Genomic DNA, 12,741 nt, shown 5'->3' with positions numbered 1-12,741 from the left:
GCGACGGCGGCCCGCGGGGGTCAAGCGCCGAGCGCGCGCTCTCGGAGGGCGCCACCTGGCGGCGCGGCCCGCGGGCGCGGAAGGGCGGTGCCGCGGCCAGAGGTACGCCCCGCCCCGCAGGCCCCGCCCCGCCCCGCCGGCCCGCCCCGCGCCCCGAGACCGCCCTGGGGCCTGGGGCCGCGCAGGCCGGGAGCCGTCCAGCCGGGCGCCACGGCCACGAGCGAGTCTGGCTCCCCCCACCCCACCCGAAAGCCGGGCTCAGGCCCCTCCCCCCTCCCCCTAAGCCCACACGATTGACTTGCACGTGCTCCGGGGGGCGCAGGGACGGGCTCAGCCTCAGCAGTTCATTGTACAGATTACCTCGTCTGAATCTAAGGGGTGCGATGGCCAGTGGTGCGTCTCTACCCGATTCCCAGTTCCTGTCCCCAGGGTCCCTACTCCCCAACCCTTCCGAGGGGCCTCGGCGGGCCATGGGACTCTTAGGTGCCCTGCTCCTAGAGATTCGCCCACCCTAAAAGCCCGCAGCACTTCCTATGAATCTCTTTTCCAGCATTCATTTCTCCGCACTGAATCACGTGGGTTTAGTTTGGACTTTAAAAACAGGGCAAGAAGACCTGAACATGGTCACAAGAGGCCAGCAGAGGGCCAGCAGGAGGCCCCAAGAAGAGAAACCTGCCTGTGTACAAGGCCTGAGTGAGGATGCTGGGCATGGTTAAGGAAATGAAAAAAAACCAAGGCCTTTCTCTGGGAGCAATGGGAAGGGAATCAAGAAGGCACAGCCAGCACAACTCCAAGTCGCTGAGACCCTCCTACACATCAGGGGACACAGCCATGAGGCCCCTCCTGTTCAGGAACCAAGTCTAGTGGGAGGCCAAGGTCAACTGGAACCTCTGGGAAGTCACCAGGACTTCAGAGAAGCTTGTTCCCACCCCCCGAGAGAGCAAGGATGAGCGAGGGGAATTCCTCCCAGGCACTCAGGAAATCCTACTTTTCTCTTACCTTCCTGAACCACTGAGAGCAGATTTATAAATACAGAGCAGAAAACAGGAAAAACTAATGCTTAGAAAGTAAGTATCCATGGGCATAAATAAATGTACACTATATTTAAAAAGCAATAACACTCTTCTCATTTTCATTTCTTCTTTCTCTCAAAATGTGTAGCGGCAGGTAAAAAGATCTCTCCAAGGTTGCTCCAAAGTCCGTGGGAGTGAATGTTCCGGTAGACCCGGGGCTCTGCTGACGGGGCCCCGGCCACTTGCGGACAACGCTGGCACCAGGCTTGATCACCTCTGCACCACTCGTTCGTAGTCTGGTTGGTGGCAGCCAGGTATAGAGCAAAGCACAGGAAGCCGCCCAGGAGGAAGCTCAGCACCATGACAAAGCCCAGCAAGAAGACAATCCTTGGGAAGGTCAGAAACAGGTACTGGGGGCAGAGAAGAAGAAGTACATTAGGCAGCTGGGCTCTGACACAAGTAAGGCTCAGCACCCGCCAGCCCTGGTTCTGTCCATGAGACTGTCAGAGCTGCCTGCCCAGCTCACCCACCTCCGTGCACATCTGACCCACTGAACGCAAATGAGAAGCACATACAGCACTAACCAACAGCCCAGGAAGACATCCTAGTATGTGCAAGAGTGTAATAAGGGAAAAACAAAGTGTAGACACAAGGAAAAGGGAAGGATGCCCAGGAGATGGTGCTATACCAGTTAGCTACTTATAAAATACATGTAGATCTCAGTGTCCCAAAATATACATACACACTTCAACAGCTGATTTCTGTTACATTTTGAAAATGAAGTGTATTTTAATAAACACTGCCTTTATAATTATTCAGAGTCAGATGGACAGAAGAGATCAGTCTCACAGGTGTATGCACTGTACAGTGGCACTGATTTTAACAGTCCTCTCCCAAAATACACAGCAAAATGTCCCTCCAGGAGGAGGAATAAAACTCTGGACAGAGTATGGAATAATGGAATAATAAGGAGCCAATAAAGTGAAGGGAATTTCTATGTACTAATCCGGAAAAGATGCCGGTAATTTACTGCCCGGTGAGAAAGACAAGAGGCAGGGATCACAATGGGACCCTATTTGTGCAAACACAAAAATGGCTCTGTGGACACATATGGCAATATAGCAAACGTAGGAAAAAGCCTGAAATACCCACACCAAACTACAAAAGCTAAGGCCTCTGGATAGTGAAAGTGTTGGGAGGGAAGGAGAGGGGTGTAAGTTTTCATTTAATTTTATTTTCAAGATGTTTTACATGTTCTTCCGCTGCTCCAGCTTTGAGATATAATTGACATAAAACACTGAGAAAGCTTAAGGTGTACAACAGTAATGCAAAATAAAATGATTTTATAAAACACTTTAATTATAAAGGCAGTGTTGATTAAAATACATTTCATTTTCAAAATAGAAATCAGCTGTTAAAGTGTGTATACATATTTTTGAGACACCCTATATGTATTATATATATATACACTGAATTGCATACTCTAAAAGGGTGAATTTTATGGTATGTGAATCATTTACCAAATTTAAAAGATTATATATCAATTTTTTAAAAAAGTAATGGCTTTGCCAGGCCAGCATGGCTCAGCAGTTGAGCATCGACCTATGATCTAGGAGATCGAGGTTCAATTCCCGGTCAGGGCACAGGCCCGGGTTGCGGGCTCGATCCCCGGGGGGGGCGTGTGGGAGGCAGCTCATCAATGACTCTCTCTCATCAGTACTGTTTCTATCTCTCTCCCTCTCCCTTCCTCTCTCTGAAATCAGTGAAGAAAATATTTTAAAAAAACAAAAAAATAATGGCTTTTACTGGGAAAACAAATGTCCTTTTTCCAATTTTGAAACTGGAAATGAGAAACATACAGCTCACAACATGAATAATCAATTACCTGAATAAGAAAGACGGTGTCAATAACCTGGGAGTGTCCAAGGTCATCAACATAAGTTCCCAGGTACAAGTCTGACAACACTACCAACCGGACCAGAAACACAGTGGTTACAATGGCCATGGTGGCAGCTGACGCTGTCAACGTCAGGAGGTAGATGAGGAAGTACCTGGCGTTCCAGGCCCCGATGCAGTTGTTCACCCAAACACAGTGATGGTCAAAACGGTGTACACACCGGTTACACACACCTGCACAGAAACAGGGAGCACAGCCCTGGGTTGGTCCTTGAGGCAATGACACCACGCACACCTACTGACATTTCTACAAACTGGCAGTACAAGCTGGGGAAATGGCAGCTGCTGTCACCAAGCTTTTAGGACTGCAGTGTCCAAAACAGCAGCCACGAACCCAGCCACATGTGAGTGCTGAGCACTTGATATGCGGCTATGAGATACACTTGAGTACTTTGTTGACATCAATAACAGTTTTTCAATTTGTACAATATTCCTTTTGAGTTCAATGTAACAGTGAGAGGATAAAAGAGTGAATTTATGTAATGTAGGCAGTTTTAAAACTAATGCTTTTGCTTTAAAGTCAAATCAATTCTTCTGATAAAGTTGAACCATTATGTCAATGTAGATGTAGTTATTAAAGGAAATGACATTTTGGTACTGACTCAGTTACTAAAAAACTTTTAAGAATGTTTGGAATAGCTTGGGTAAGTGAATCTGATCTTCCAGCTTTAAGTTTTATGAAAACTGAATATAGATCCAGTATTCCCAGTGAAAATTTAGTGTCTGGATGAGAGGTGCTACAAACATAAAATATACAGCAGGTTCAAAGACTTAGAATGAAAAAAGAGACTATAAACTATAAACTATCCCATGAATGATTTTTTAATATTGATTACATGTTAAAATAGTATTATAGATATGCTTGGTTGAATAAATTATATGATTAAAATTAATTTCAACTATTTCTTTTTACTTTTGTAAGGTGGCTACTAGAAAATTTAAAATCATACGAGCGGCTCACATTATATTTTTGTTGGACGGCTCTAGAATGTTGGTAACTCCCCAGATAAACAGGCTCTGCCAGGACTGAAATCTGCAGGCACAATACCCTGCAGAAACATCTGTGGGGCAGCATGCTCAGCCACGTGGCAAAGGAAGGGCTGTCATGCCCAGGACTGAGAGTTGGGCACTATACAAGAACACAAGACCTCACCTCCTGTCATCTGAAAGAAACCACTATCCAGCATCTACCAGCAAGGGTTGCCCATGTCTAGGAGTCAAATGGCCCTGCTTTTCAACTTCTGTAATATTCCCTTATGGACAAAGCCAGTGTCTGCTGTGAGAGGGTAGAGCTGGGGCAGCCAGGGCCACACTTACTGCAGTGCTTGGATCGTGCTGGTTTCCTTAAATCACAAGTAGAGCACCTCACATTCCTTAGGAACATCACTTCATCGAATTCGTAAACTTGAAGAAACAATGATTCGTTTGCTTTTGTTATGGTACCTGGAAAACATTAAGGACAAAAGTCAGTTTCAAGCAATGCAGTGGACTTGATATTCACAAAACCTGCCCTGACACAGCACAATTAAAACTGCCATATTTAATATTTAAATAATTCATTTTATAATTTGTAACAGCTTTACTGAGATACATTAAAAAAAACAATTCACCCAGCCTGGTCAGGCGTGGCTCAGCAATTGACCATTGACCTATGATCCAGGAGATCCTGGTTCGATTCCTGGTCAGGGCATGTGCCCAGGTTGCATGCTTGATCCCTGGTGGGGGATGCAGGAGGCAGCCGATCAATGACTCTCTTATCATTGATGTTTCTCTCTCTTCCTCTCTCTGAAATCAATAAAGATATACTATTTTAAAAAAAAACAAAAAAACAATTCACCCATTTAAAATGTACAATTCAATGGTTTTAGCATATCCACAGGCTTGTGCAACCAACACCACAATTTTAGAACATTTATATCACCCCCCAAAAAAATCCTTTAGCAGTCACTCCCCATTCCTCTCTAATCCCCTAACTTCTGGCAACCACTAATCAATACATCTGTCTCCATGGATTTGCCTTTTCTGGATACTTTATATAAATAGAATCATATAATATGTGGTCTTTTGTATATGGCTTCTTTCACTAACATAATATTTTCAAGGTTTCCCCATGCTGTAGCAGGTGTAAGTGTGAGTACTTCATTCCTTCTTCTTGCTGAGTAATAGTCCATTGGATAGGCATTCTACGTTTTACTTATCTGTTCAGCAGCTGATCAACATTTAATGATTCAAGGACAAGAAACGTTAAAAGTAAAAGAATGGAGGAAAAACAAGCAAATATCAATCAAAAGAAGGAAAGTATAATAATATTAATATCAGACAAAAAAGCCTTGAAAGCAATCACCAGTGATAGAGGCTCATTATAGTTTGAAAAGAGATTCTAGGAAGAGACAATACTAATTGTAAACATAAGTGATCCAATAAGATTATATATATAACTTACATAGACACACACACAGACACTAGCTTTGGATATGTGAAACAAAAACTTAAAAGGACTCTGTCATATCTACCATCAGAATGAGATAACATAATTTGTTTTTATTATAAAAATTAGTGCAAATATAAAAGATTTAAACATAATTAACAAGCTTGATATAACGTACTTATACAGTTCTCTGTATCCCAGAACAAATTCTTTTCAAGCACACGTCGAACACTTACAAAAACCACACGCCCAGACATAACGCAAATATCAATAAAATTTTCAAAAGAAATTGTATCCTACAGACCATAAGCTCTATATATAACACAATCAAGTGGAAGTAACAAAAAAATTAAACTAAAAAATTTATATGGAAATTTTTAAACTGTTCTAAATAGCCCATGGGTCAAAGAACAAAAAAATTTGAAAACACTCAAAACGGAAAGATCGTGCAAACACTATCAAATCTTTCACAAAGTCCTTTGAGGCATCACTACTTGTATGCGGCACTATTCGTAAGGCTGACAGTTGAACCTCAACTTACCAGGGTCAGTTACACAACTCAGGGTGAAAAAAACCAGGTTTGCAATCAGCAGCAGATAGGGCAGCAGAAGGTAAGACAGGGAGAAGTCCAGCTCCTGACAGTAGCCAAGCATCTCCCACGTGTATTCAGCGTAAACCGCCCCTTGCAAGGCGAGGTGCAGCACGATGAAGGTGTGGTTCCTGAAAGGAAGGGGCACCGGCTTGTTCCCGGGGCCTCTCCACAGGGAGATCATGCAGCACTAAGGATAGGTAACCGGCGGCCAACTACTCCCTCTGGGCTTGAGGTACTAGTAAGGGTTACGTGAGAAGCTATGGGAAACGCCTGGCACGGTGCCCAGCACCTAGTAAGTACTCAATAAATATTGTCTTATCATCACCATCTGTCTTGGGAACTGAGATCTCAGGTCAGAATATATTTCTCTTTATGGAAATGTGTTATCAATATTTTCCTACCCTTTAAATACTTCTGTTTAAGAGCAGACATGGCCAACCCCCAGAGAGAAAAGGCAGATTATGAGGAGAGGTTCTGAACCCAGGAGTCTCGATCCTTTGCAGCACCCTTCTCTGTATCACACTGGGAACCACAGGGAGCTTCCTGAAGCTACAGGACAGCAACAATTAACAACCCAAACAGAAAAGAAGTACCGTGTATGGAAGAGGTAATGAAGCAATCTTAGCATGGCTCTCTGAAGGCATTCTGGAATTACATAAGAAAATATCTAAAAAAAAAAAAAAGAGAAACATTCAATTTCAATTTTCATCCCGCCCCACCCCCCGAATTAGATGCTTCACATTCAGCTAACAATACTGATGATATTGTGTTTCTGCATATGGGCAGAGAAGAGACTTAAGAGAGAATAAAGAGGGTAGCTTGCCCAGACCATGTAGCTCAGTGGTTGAGCGTCGAACTACGAACCAGGAGGTCATGGTTCAATTCCCAGTCAGGGCACATGCCTGGGTTTCAGGCTTGACCTCCATTAGGGGGTGTGCAGGAGGCAGCTGATCAATGACTCTCTCTCATCATTGATGTTTCTATCTCTCTCTCCCTCTCCCTTACTCTCTCTGAAATCAAGAAAAACGTATTTAAAAAAAAAAAAAAGAGGGTGGCTTCCCTCAGTTGGCCTTCGAGGCAAATTCCTCCATTTTCCACCCTGACATCAAAGAAGGTACCATGTCAGGGTCTTCAAGCAAAGGAAGGTGAGCAGAGTAGATGGATCAGGTAATGCTTGAATCAGGTAATGCTAATGTGAACGTCACTCCTTTCCCTGCCTTGGGTTCAATCCCAAAATCCACTTCCAGATTACTGGCCATTAGCCCGGGACCCTCCCAAGTCAACCCCTTCCCAAGAGCTCCTCAACCCAATTTTGCTCACTTTGATCCCTGAAGGAGTGTGGGCAGTCCAATGCTCAGCTTTCTGCTTCTATATCACCCAGTTTCACCCATGAGGCCCCTCCAGGCAGACACTGCTCAAATCCATGCCCAATTACAGGCATCAAATCCAGAAAAAATTAGCCAACCTTATGAATGCTACTTTCTCTCAAAGCATCAATACAAGATTACTTTCAACAATAAGAAAAAAAAAACGAGAGAGAGTGAGACTTTGGAATATACCACAACTGCCATAAATGAAAGTACAAGTGAACAAATGAATAAAGATGGCATCTCTTTTCTGTTCTGTCAGGAAACTGGAAGCCTTTTAGACTGGTGATATTCAAAATCCAGTGGTGTCCAAGCATCATTGTTACCTGTGAGCCTCCTCTGACCACACCTTTCAGGTACTGGGTTTTTAAGCAGATGCAGATCATAACACCACCAATCAGCACTAAAGCCAAGTAGAACATGAAGAGAACCAGAAAGTCCATCCTGGGGCTAGAAAGAAACAGAAAGAGTGTGACTATACTGAGAGATTCATCCCATAGTTCATATTCTCATACATCGACTCCCTAAATGGCTCCCCAAACAAAACTCACAGCCCTCAAGCACACACTGCCTCTTCCATCGGGCCTCCCAGAATGTCCTGAGCCCGCTTTCTCCTCCAAAATTCCCTAATCAAACCATGGTGATCTGCTTTGGGGCATCTCCTATCTGCAAATTCCAAAATAAAGTGGAGATGAATATGCAAAATGCATCCACCTTCCCTCCCCCCCGCAACAAATCATTCTTCTACTTCATTAAATATAAATATTCACACAGATATTAACACAGAATGTAGCCAAAAGAATATGTTGGTAGCGCCATTGGACCAAGCATCTCCTAGAAGCTGTCAAGGGCCCAGGCTCAAGCTGAGAAGGGATGAATGAATACAGGCATGTATTTAAGAAACTGGAGATGGTTACTTTTGGCCTCAGTAAATACGATTCTGGGCCAGACTTCCAATGGAGAGAACCAACTAGAAACTATCCACGCGAAGAAGACGGAGGAAACAAAAAGCAGCAATTCTCACGAGGTGACTCAAGGCCCTCCGCCTACATGTTCCTCGTTTGGATAACTTTCTCTGCAGGCAGCTCTGGCATTCCTACTCCCAACATTCAGAGAGAATTCAAAGGGCGTCTCTTGTGCAGAGGCAAGCGCCTGGAACAGCAGGGGGCACCCACAGCTGCAGGAGACATGGTTCCTCCAGGCCGCTGAATCTGGCTGCAAAGACAGATCAATGCAACACTCACATAAGACGACTCACGAAATGGGAGGCAGGGGAGGAATACACTGGGGACAAGAATTTGGAAGTCGGGGGATATTGAGACCCCTCAGGTTGAACGGGGTTTATAAGGCTTCTGAAGAAAAAGCTAATAGGGGAGAAACACGCGGGGAGCCTTGGATACCTATCCCTGAGATGCCCACGCTGGGGACCCTGCAGAAAGGCCTCCCCGAAACTACTCTATCCTAGGGTCACGGCCGGTGAGCCTCGCAGGAGCTTCCCCAGGAGCGGGAACCTAGAGCGGGGGGGGGGGGGGGGGGGGGGTGGTGGACAGGGGACACTGGGGGTGCCCGGGCCCCGGGCGGGGTGGAAGTGAGAAGGGCGGTCATACTGCCAGAAGGACGGCCCAGCGCCACCCCGGGTATCCGAGCGCCCAGGTGAGGCCGCCTTACCTCCTAGAGAGACCGACCAGCCCCCCTGGGGCACCGCGGCGGCGCCTCCAGGACGCGCCCCCTGACTTCCGTCGCACCCGTGGCGTCAGCACGCGACGCCGGCGGCCGGGACGACTTCCTGCGGAAGTGCGGGTCCCGCGGTTCGCGTTCCGCCTCCGCAGGGGTTGCCCTCGTTTCCCAGTTCCGCGCCTGCGGACTCTGGTGGAGTCTGACGGCTGGAAGGTCGGGCTCCACGGCGCGTTTCCAAAAATCTTACAGAAAGGCCGCCCTGGGCCTGGCGCGGGCGCGGACGCCGGTGCTGCGAAGGACGGAGCCGCGCAGCGCCTGGGTGGGGCCGAGAAGGGGCCCGGGGCAGCCCGGGGCAGGCCCGCCAGGGGTCCCCGCGGCGCCTCCGCGCGGGGCGGCGGCCTTGCTGTCCGCCGTGGGGATGGCGCTCCCGCCGTCTCGGAGCAGCTCGGAGCTTTGCCCAGGACAAGCCTGGAGGATTAGAAGGAAAGCCGTTTGATGGTAGTTGACCCCGGGGTGAGCAGTGGGAAGAGCTGCTTCCAAACTTAGCCCCGCGAGGTCCCCTGTGGCGGTTCCTCTGCTCTGAGCGCCTCTGAATCCGCCGAGGCCGGTCTATTCCTGACGCCTCTGAAAACCTGCCTCGGGGAGCCAGGCCCGTCCTCCCTTTGAGGGGGGAATGTCTGATCTCCAAACGCTGGCCTGAAACTCTTTTCCTGTCTGGTTTTGCTGCCCTACCCCAAAAGGAAAAGCTTTTTTCTTTTAAACAAAGACTTACTGAGCTGGGCACCTTCTGCTACATTGTATGCGAGACCTTCGTGAACTTGGATACACAGAAGATGTGCGGGCCGGGCGTGGCTCAGCGGTTGAGCAGCGGCCTGGTATCCAGGAGATGGGGGCTCCATTCCCGGTCAGCACGTGCTGGGGGTGCGGGCTCGCCCCGCCTGGGGGCCTGCGGGAGGAGGGGAGGCAGCCGATCAGGGAGGACTCTCTCCTCACTGATGTTTCTCTCTCTGTCCCTCAACCTTCCTCTCTCTGAAATCAATAAATATATATAAGAAAGCAGATGCGATGTCCCGGGGGAAGACTGGTTATGGATGGAGCCTTATCACATCCAGAGTGGGCTGGATCCCTCAGCGTCTCCAGCTCACTCACCGCCCTGCTGGTTAGTTCTGAGCTGGAGGTGAAGTGTTTCGAGTTAGCTTTTTTTTTTTCTCATAAATGCAGAACTTTATTTTTTATCCATATTCGTTTCTGGATGGTTTCAGTTGAGACTAACTGAATCTTGGTTTGATCCCCTATGTTATGTTGTACTGGGCTGCCTTTTTTTTTTTTTTTTTTATGAAAGTAATACAATATTATATTCTTGTAAAAGAGTCAAAATATACAAAACAAAAACAACAACCTCCTCTTGACCACCAAAGGATTGTAAACTTGGATTCCAGTGCTTTAAGAGTTTTTGAAAATATGGAATTTTTAAATAAAATAAATCTAATTTTTTAATGTTGGTAACTAATTCAAAAATTTAAAACACTGGTCAGGCTAGGCACAACGCACCTGCAAAAACAAATTTGGCCCAACGACTATCAGTTTGCAACCTCTAATACATCATCTGTTACTAAACATTTTGCTGAATTTCAGTTTTTCCTGTTCCAAACAATGCTGCAGTGGAAATGAGCTTCATTACACATTAAGTAGGTGTATTTTTCTACGTAGAATTTCTGGGCCAAAAGAACATGTAGGCATTTTTAATTTTATTTTATTTTATTGATTCCAGAGAGGAGGGAGGGGGGAGAGAAACAGCAATATGAAAGAGATACATTGATTGATTGCCTCCCAACCGCAGATTGAACCCAAAACCTAGGTATGTGGCCCTGACCACGAATCAAACCCACAACCCTCCAGTACACTGGAAGATGCTCCAACCAACTGAGCCACACTAGCCAGGGTGTGGACATTTTTAATTTTAATAAATACTACTAAATTGATCTTCAGCTACAAATGTCTATGAGACCTTGTTTCTCCAAATCCTTGCCATTCTGATGGGTAAAATGGCTTTTTCAAAATTTATTTACTCGACCAACACTTATAACACCTGAGTTTCATATACTGTTCTGACTTCAAAATTTTTAAATATTTACCATTAAATCTTTACAGTAATTCTATGAGATAAATATTGTTATACCACTTTTATAGATGAGGAAATGGAGACATAGAGAAGTTAAATAATTTCCTAGAGTCATTGAGATAGACAGTGTTAGAACCACAGTTCAAACTCAGACTTAGCTCATCTCCCTCACCTCATAGAAACAACAGCAAAGAAAAAGACTATATTTTAACTATATCTTATACATGACTATATACCTTTTTATATTTATATATCTTTATTGATTTCAGAGAGAGGGAAAGAGAGAAACATCAATGATGAGTCATTGGTCAGCTGCCTCTTGCAGGCCCCTCCTGGGAATCAAACCCGCAGTCTGGCATGTGCCCTGACCAGGAATCAAACCACGATCCTGTATCATAGTTCCATGTTCAATCATTGAGCCACGCCAGCCAGGCATGACTATATATCTTAACCGCTACTTTATTGTGTATTTATGTAAACATGAAAAATGTGAGTTTAATATTCATTTAAAAGGTTCATATAGCTGTAAGCAGAGTATCTAGACAATTTTTGAATTTTGCTTCTTTAATTTATTCTAAGTGCTTTTCCTCTAAATAGTTTTAATTATTATTCAGGGATACAATATAATGGACTTAACATTATCTTATTGTTAAGATACATTTGTATTATTGTTAAGAACATTTGTATTACTTCCTACTTTCTAATATTATAGATAGTTTTGCAAGTAACATAGTCATAGCTTTTTTTCAGTTGAAATGTTTTCTCAGGATAAATCTCTCAGTGGTCAATCAGTTCCTAAAACTCGTGTGTTTCTGGCTTTTTGTTAACCACTGTTCTTCAGAACCTCCCAGCATGAACCTTGACATTTGCATTTTATAAATAGCATAGGCGAAAACACACTGTTAAGTCTAAAACGAAAAATATAATTCGAGCTCATACACAGGATTGCGTCCCCTGTGAAACATGTAGCAAAGAATCCCTCTTTAGAGCATTCCTAACCGCTCCTGTTGGCCCCTGAAACTGGACCTGTGGTATCAGTTTTTTACCTGCTCCAGGATCGGTTGACAGGATCAACCACCCTTTTTATACCACGATCTGCTGTCCCCGCGGGAATGGCTGAGGCAGCGCTTCGGAAATGGGATATGGGACTTCATACCTCCCTTTGCAACAGTCAAATAGCACGTGATGCTTGCTTTAAATCAGTGATTTGTTGGCCAAGAACAATTTTACAATGGAGAAAACAAGAAAAAAGCTTAAAGAAATATAACAAAAACATTTTTGTTGGAGGGCAAGGATTGTGTCTGTGTTTGTTTACTATTGTATCAGTAGCAAGTATTTTAATGACTAGTACATAGTAGATGCTCAATAAAAGTGCACTGAATGAAAGAAAGAGAAAGTGAGTTATGCCCAAGGGAGCTCCATCCTGGATATCACCAAAACTAAAGCTCCTCTGGCCCGTAGGTGGGCCACCATGTGGCGCATAGTGGAGGTATGGCCAGTTTGCGCTTCCAAACTTCCACTTGGCCTTTGCTACCTTGATTGCTGCCCCTTAAACAACTGTGTTCAGCGACCAGGTCCAAGAGGGA

The 12,741-nt window shown here is 45.2% G+C and overlaps 1 protein-coding gene across 5 annotated transcripts; it reads right to left on the bottom strand.

The window, feature by feature from the left end:
• Positions 1–1,068: 1,068 nt before the first annotated feature.
• ZDHHC4 (zDHHC palmitoyltransferase 4) lies at positions 1,069–9,108 on the bottom strand. Of its 5 annotated transcripts, none has more exons than XM_081135532.1 (9): positions 9,025–9,097; positions 8,381–8,571; positions 7,908–8,022; positions 7,683–7,806; positions 6,583–6,656; positions 5,939–6,117; positions 4,287–4,412; positions 2,899–3,143; positions 1,069–1,423 (listed from the first exon to the last, which is right to left on the bottom strand). In XM_081135532.1, exons 4-9 carry the CDS (start codon positions 7,797–7,799, stop codon positions 1,133–1,135), a joined length of 1,032 nt encoding a protein of 343 aa, XP_080991658.1. In that variant the 5' UTR covers positions 7,800–7,806; positions 7,908–8,022; positions 8,381–8,571; positions 9,025–9,097; the 3' UTR covers positions 1,069–1,132. The 5 variants fall into 5 exon arrangements, with proteins under 5 accessions (XP_080991658.1, XP_080991659.1, XP_080991656.1 ...); XM_081135533.1 differs by having other exon boundaries at positions 8,407–8,571; XM_081135530.1 differs by lacking the exon at positions 7,908–8,022 and having other exon boundaries at positions 9,025–9,108.
• Between the last annotated feature and the right edge of the window lie 3,633 nt (positions 9,109–12,741).

Source organism: Miniopterus schreibersii (genome assembly GCF_964146895.1).
Source record: "Miniopterus schreibersii genome assembly, chromosome: 4".
Lineage (NCBI taxonomy): Eukaryota > Metazoa > Chordata > Mammalia > Chiroptera > Miniopteridae > Miniopterus > Miniopterus schreibersii.
The sequence above is the reverse complement of the archived record's forward strand: the minus strand, read 5'-3'. Positions and strand labels throughout refer to the sequence as shown.

What these genes read in the sequence shown, in the direction of transcription:
- ZDHHC4 (XM_081135529.1), bottom strand. Translation starts at nt 8,465, where the DNA reads ATGTTGGGAGTAGGAATGCCAGAGCTGCCTGCAGAGAAAGTTATCCAA. An exon ending in GAGTTGTGTAACTGACCCTG is followed by an intron (nt 4,413 to 5,938) that starts GTAAGTTGAGGT and finishes AATGTTTTCCAG; the next exon opens with GTACCATAACAAAAGCAAAC. An exon ending in AGCACGATCCAAGCACTGCA is followed by an intron (nt 3,144 to 4,286) that starts GTAAGTGTGGCC and finishes GTTTCTGTGCAG; the next exon opens with GTGTGTGTAACCGGTGTGTA.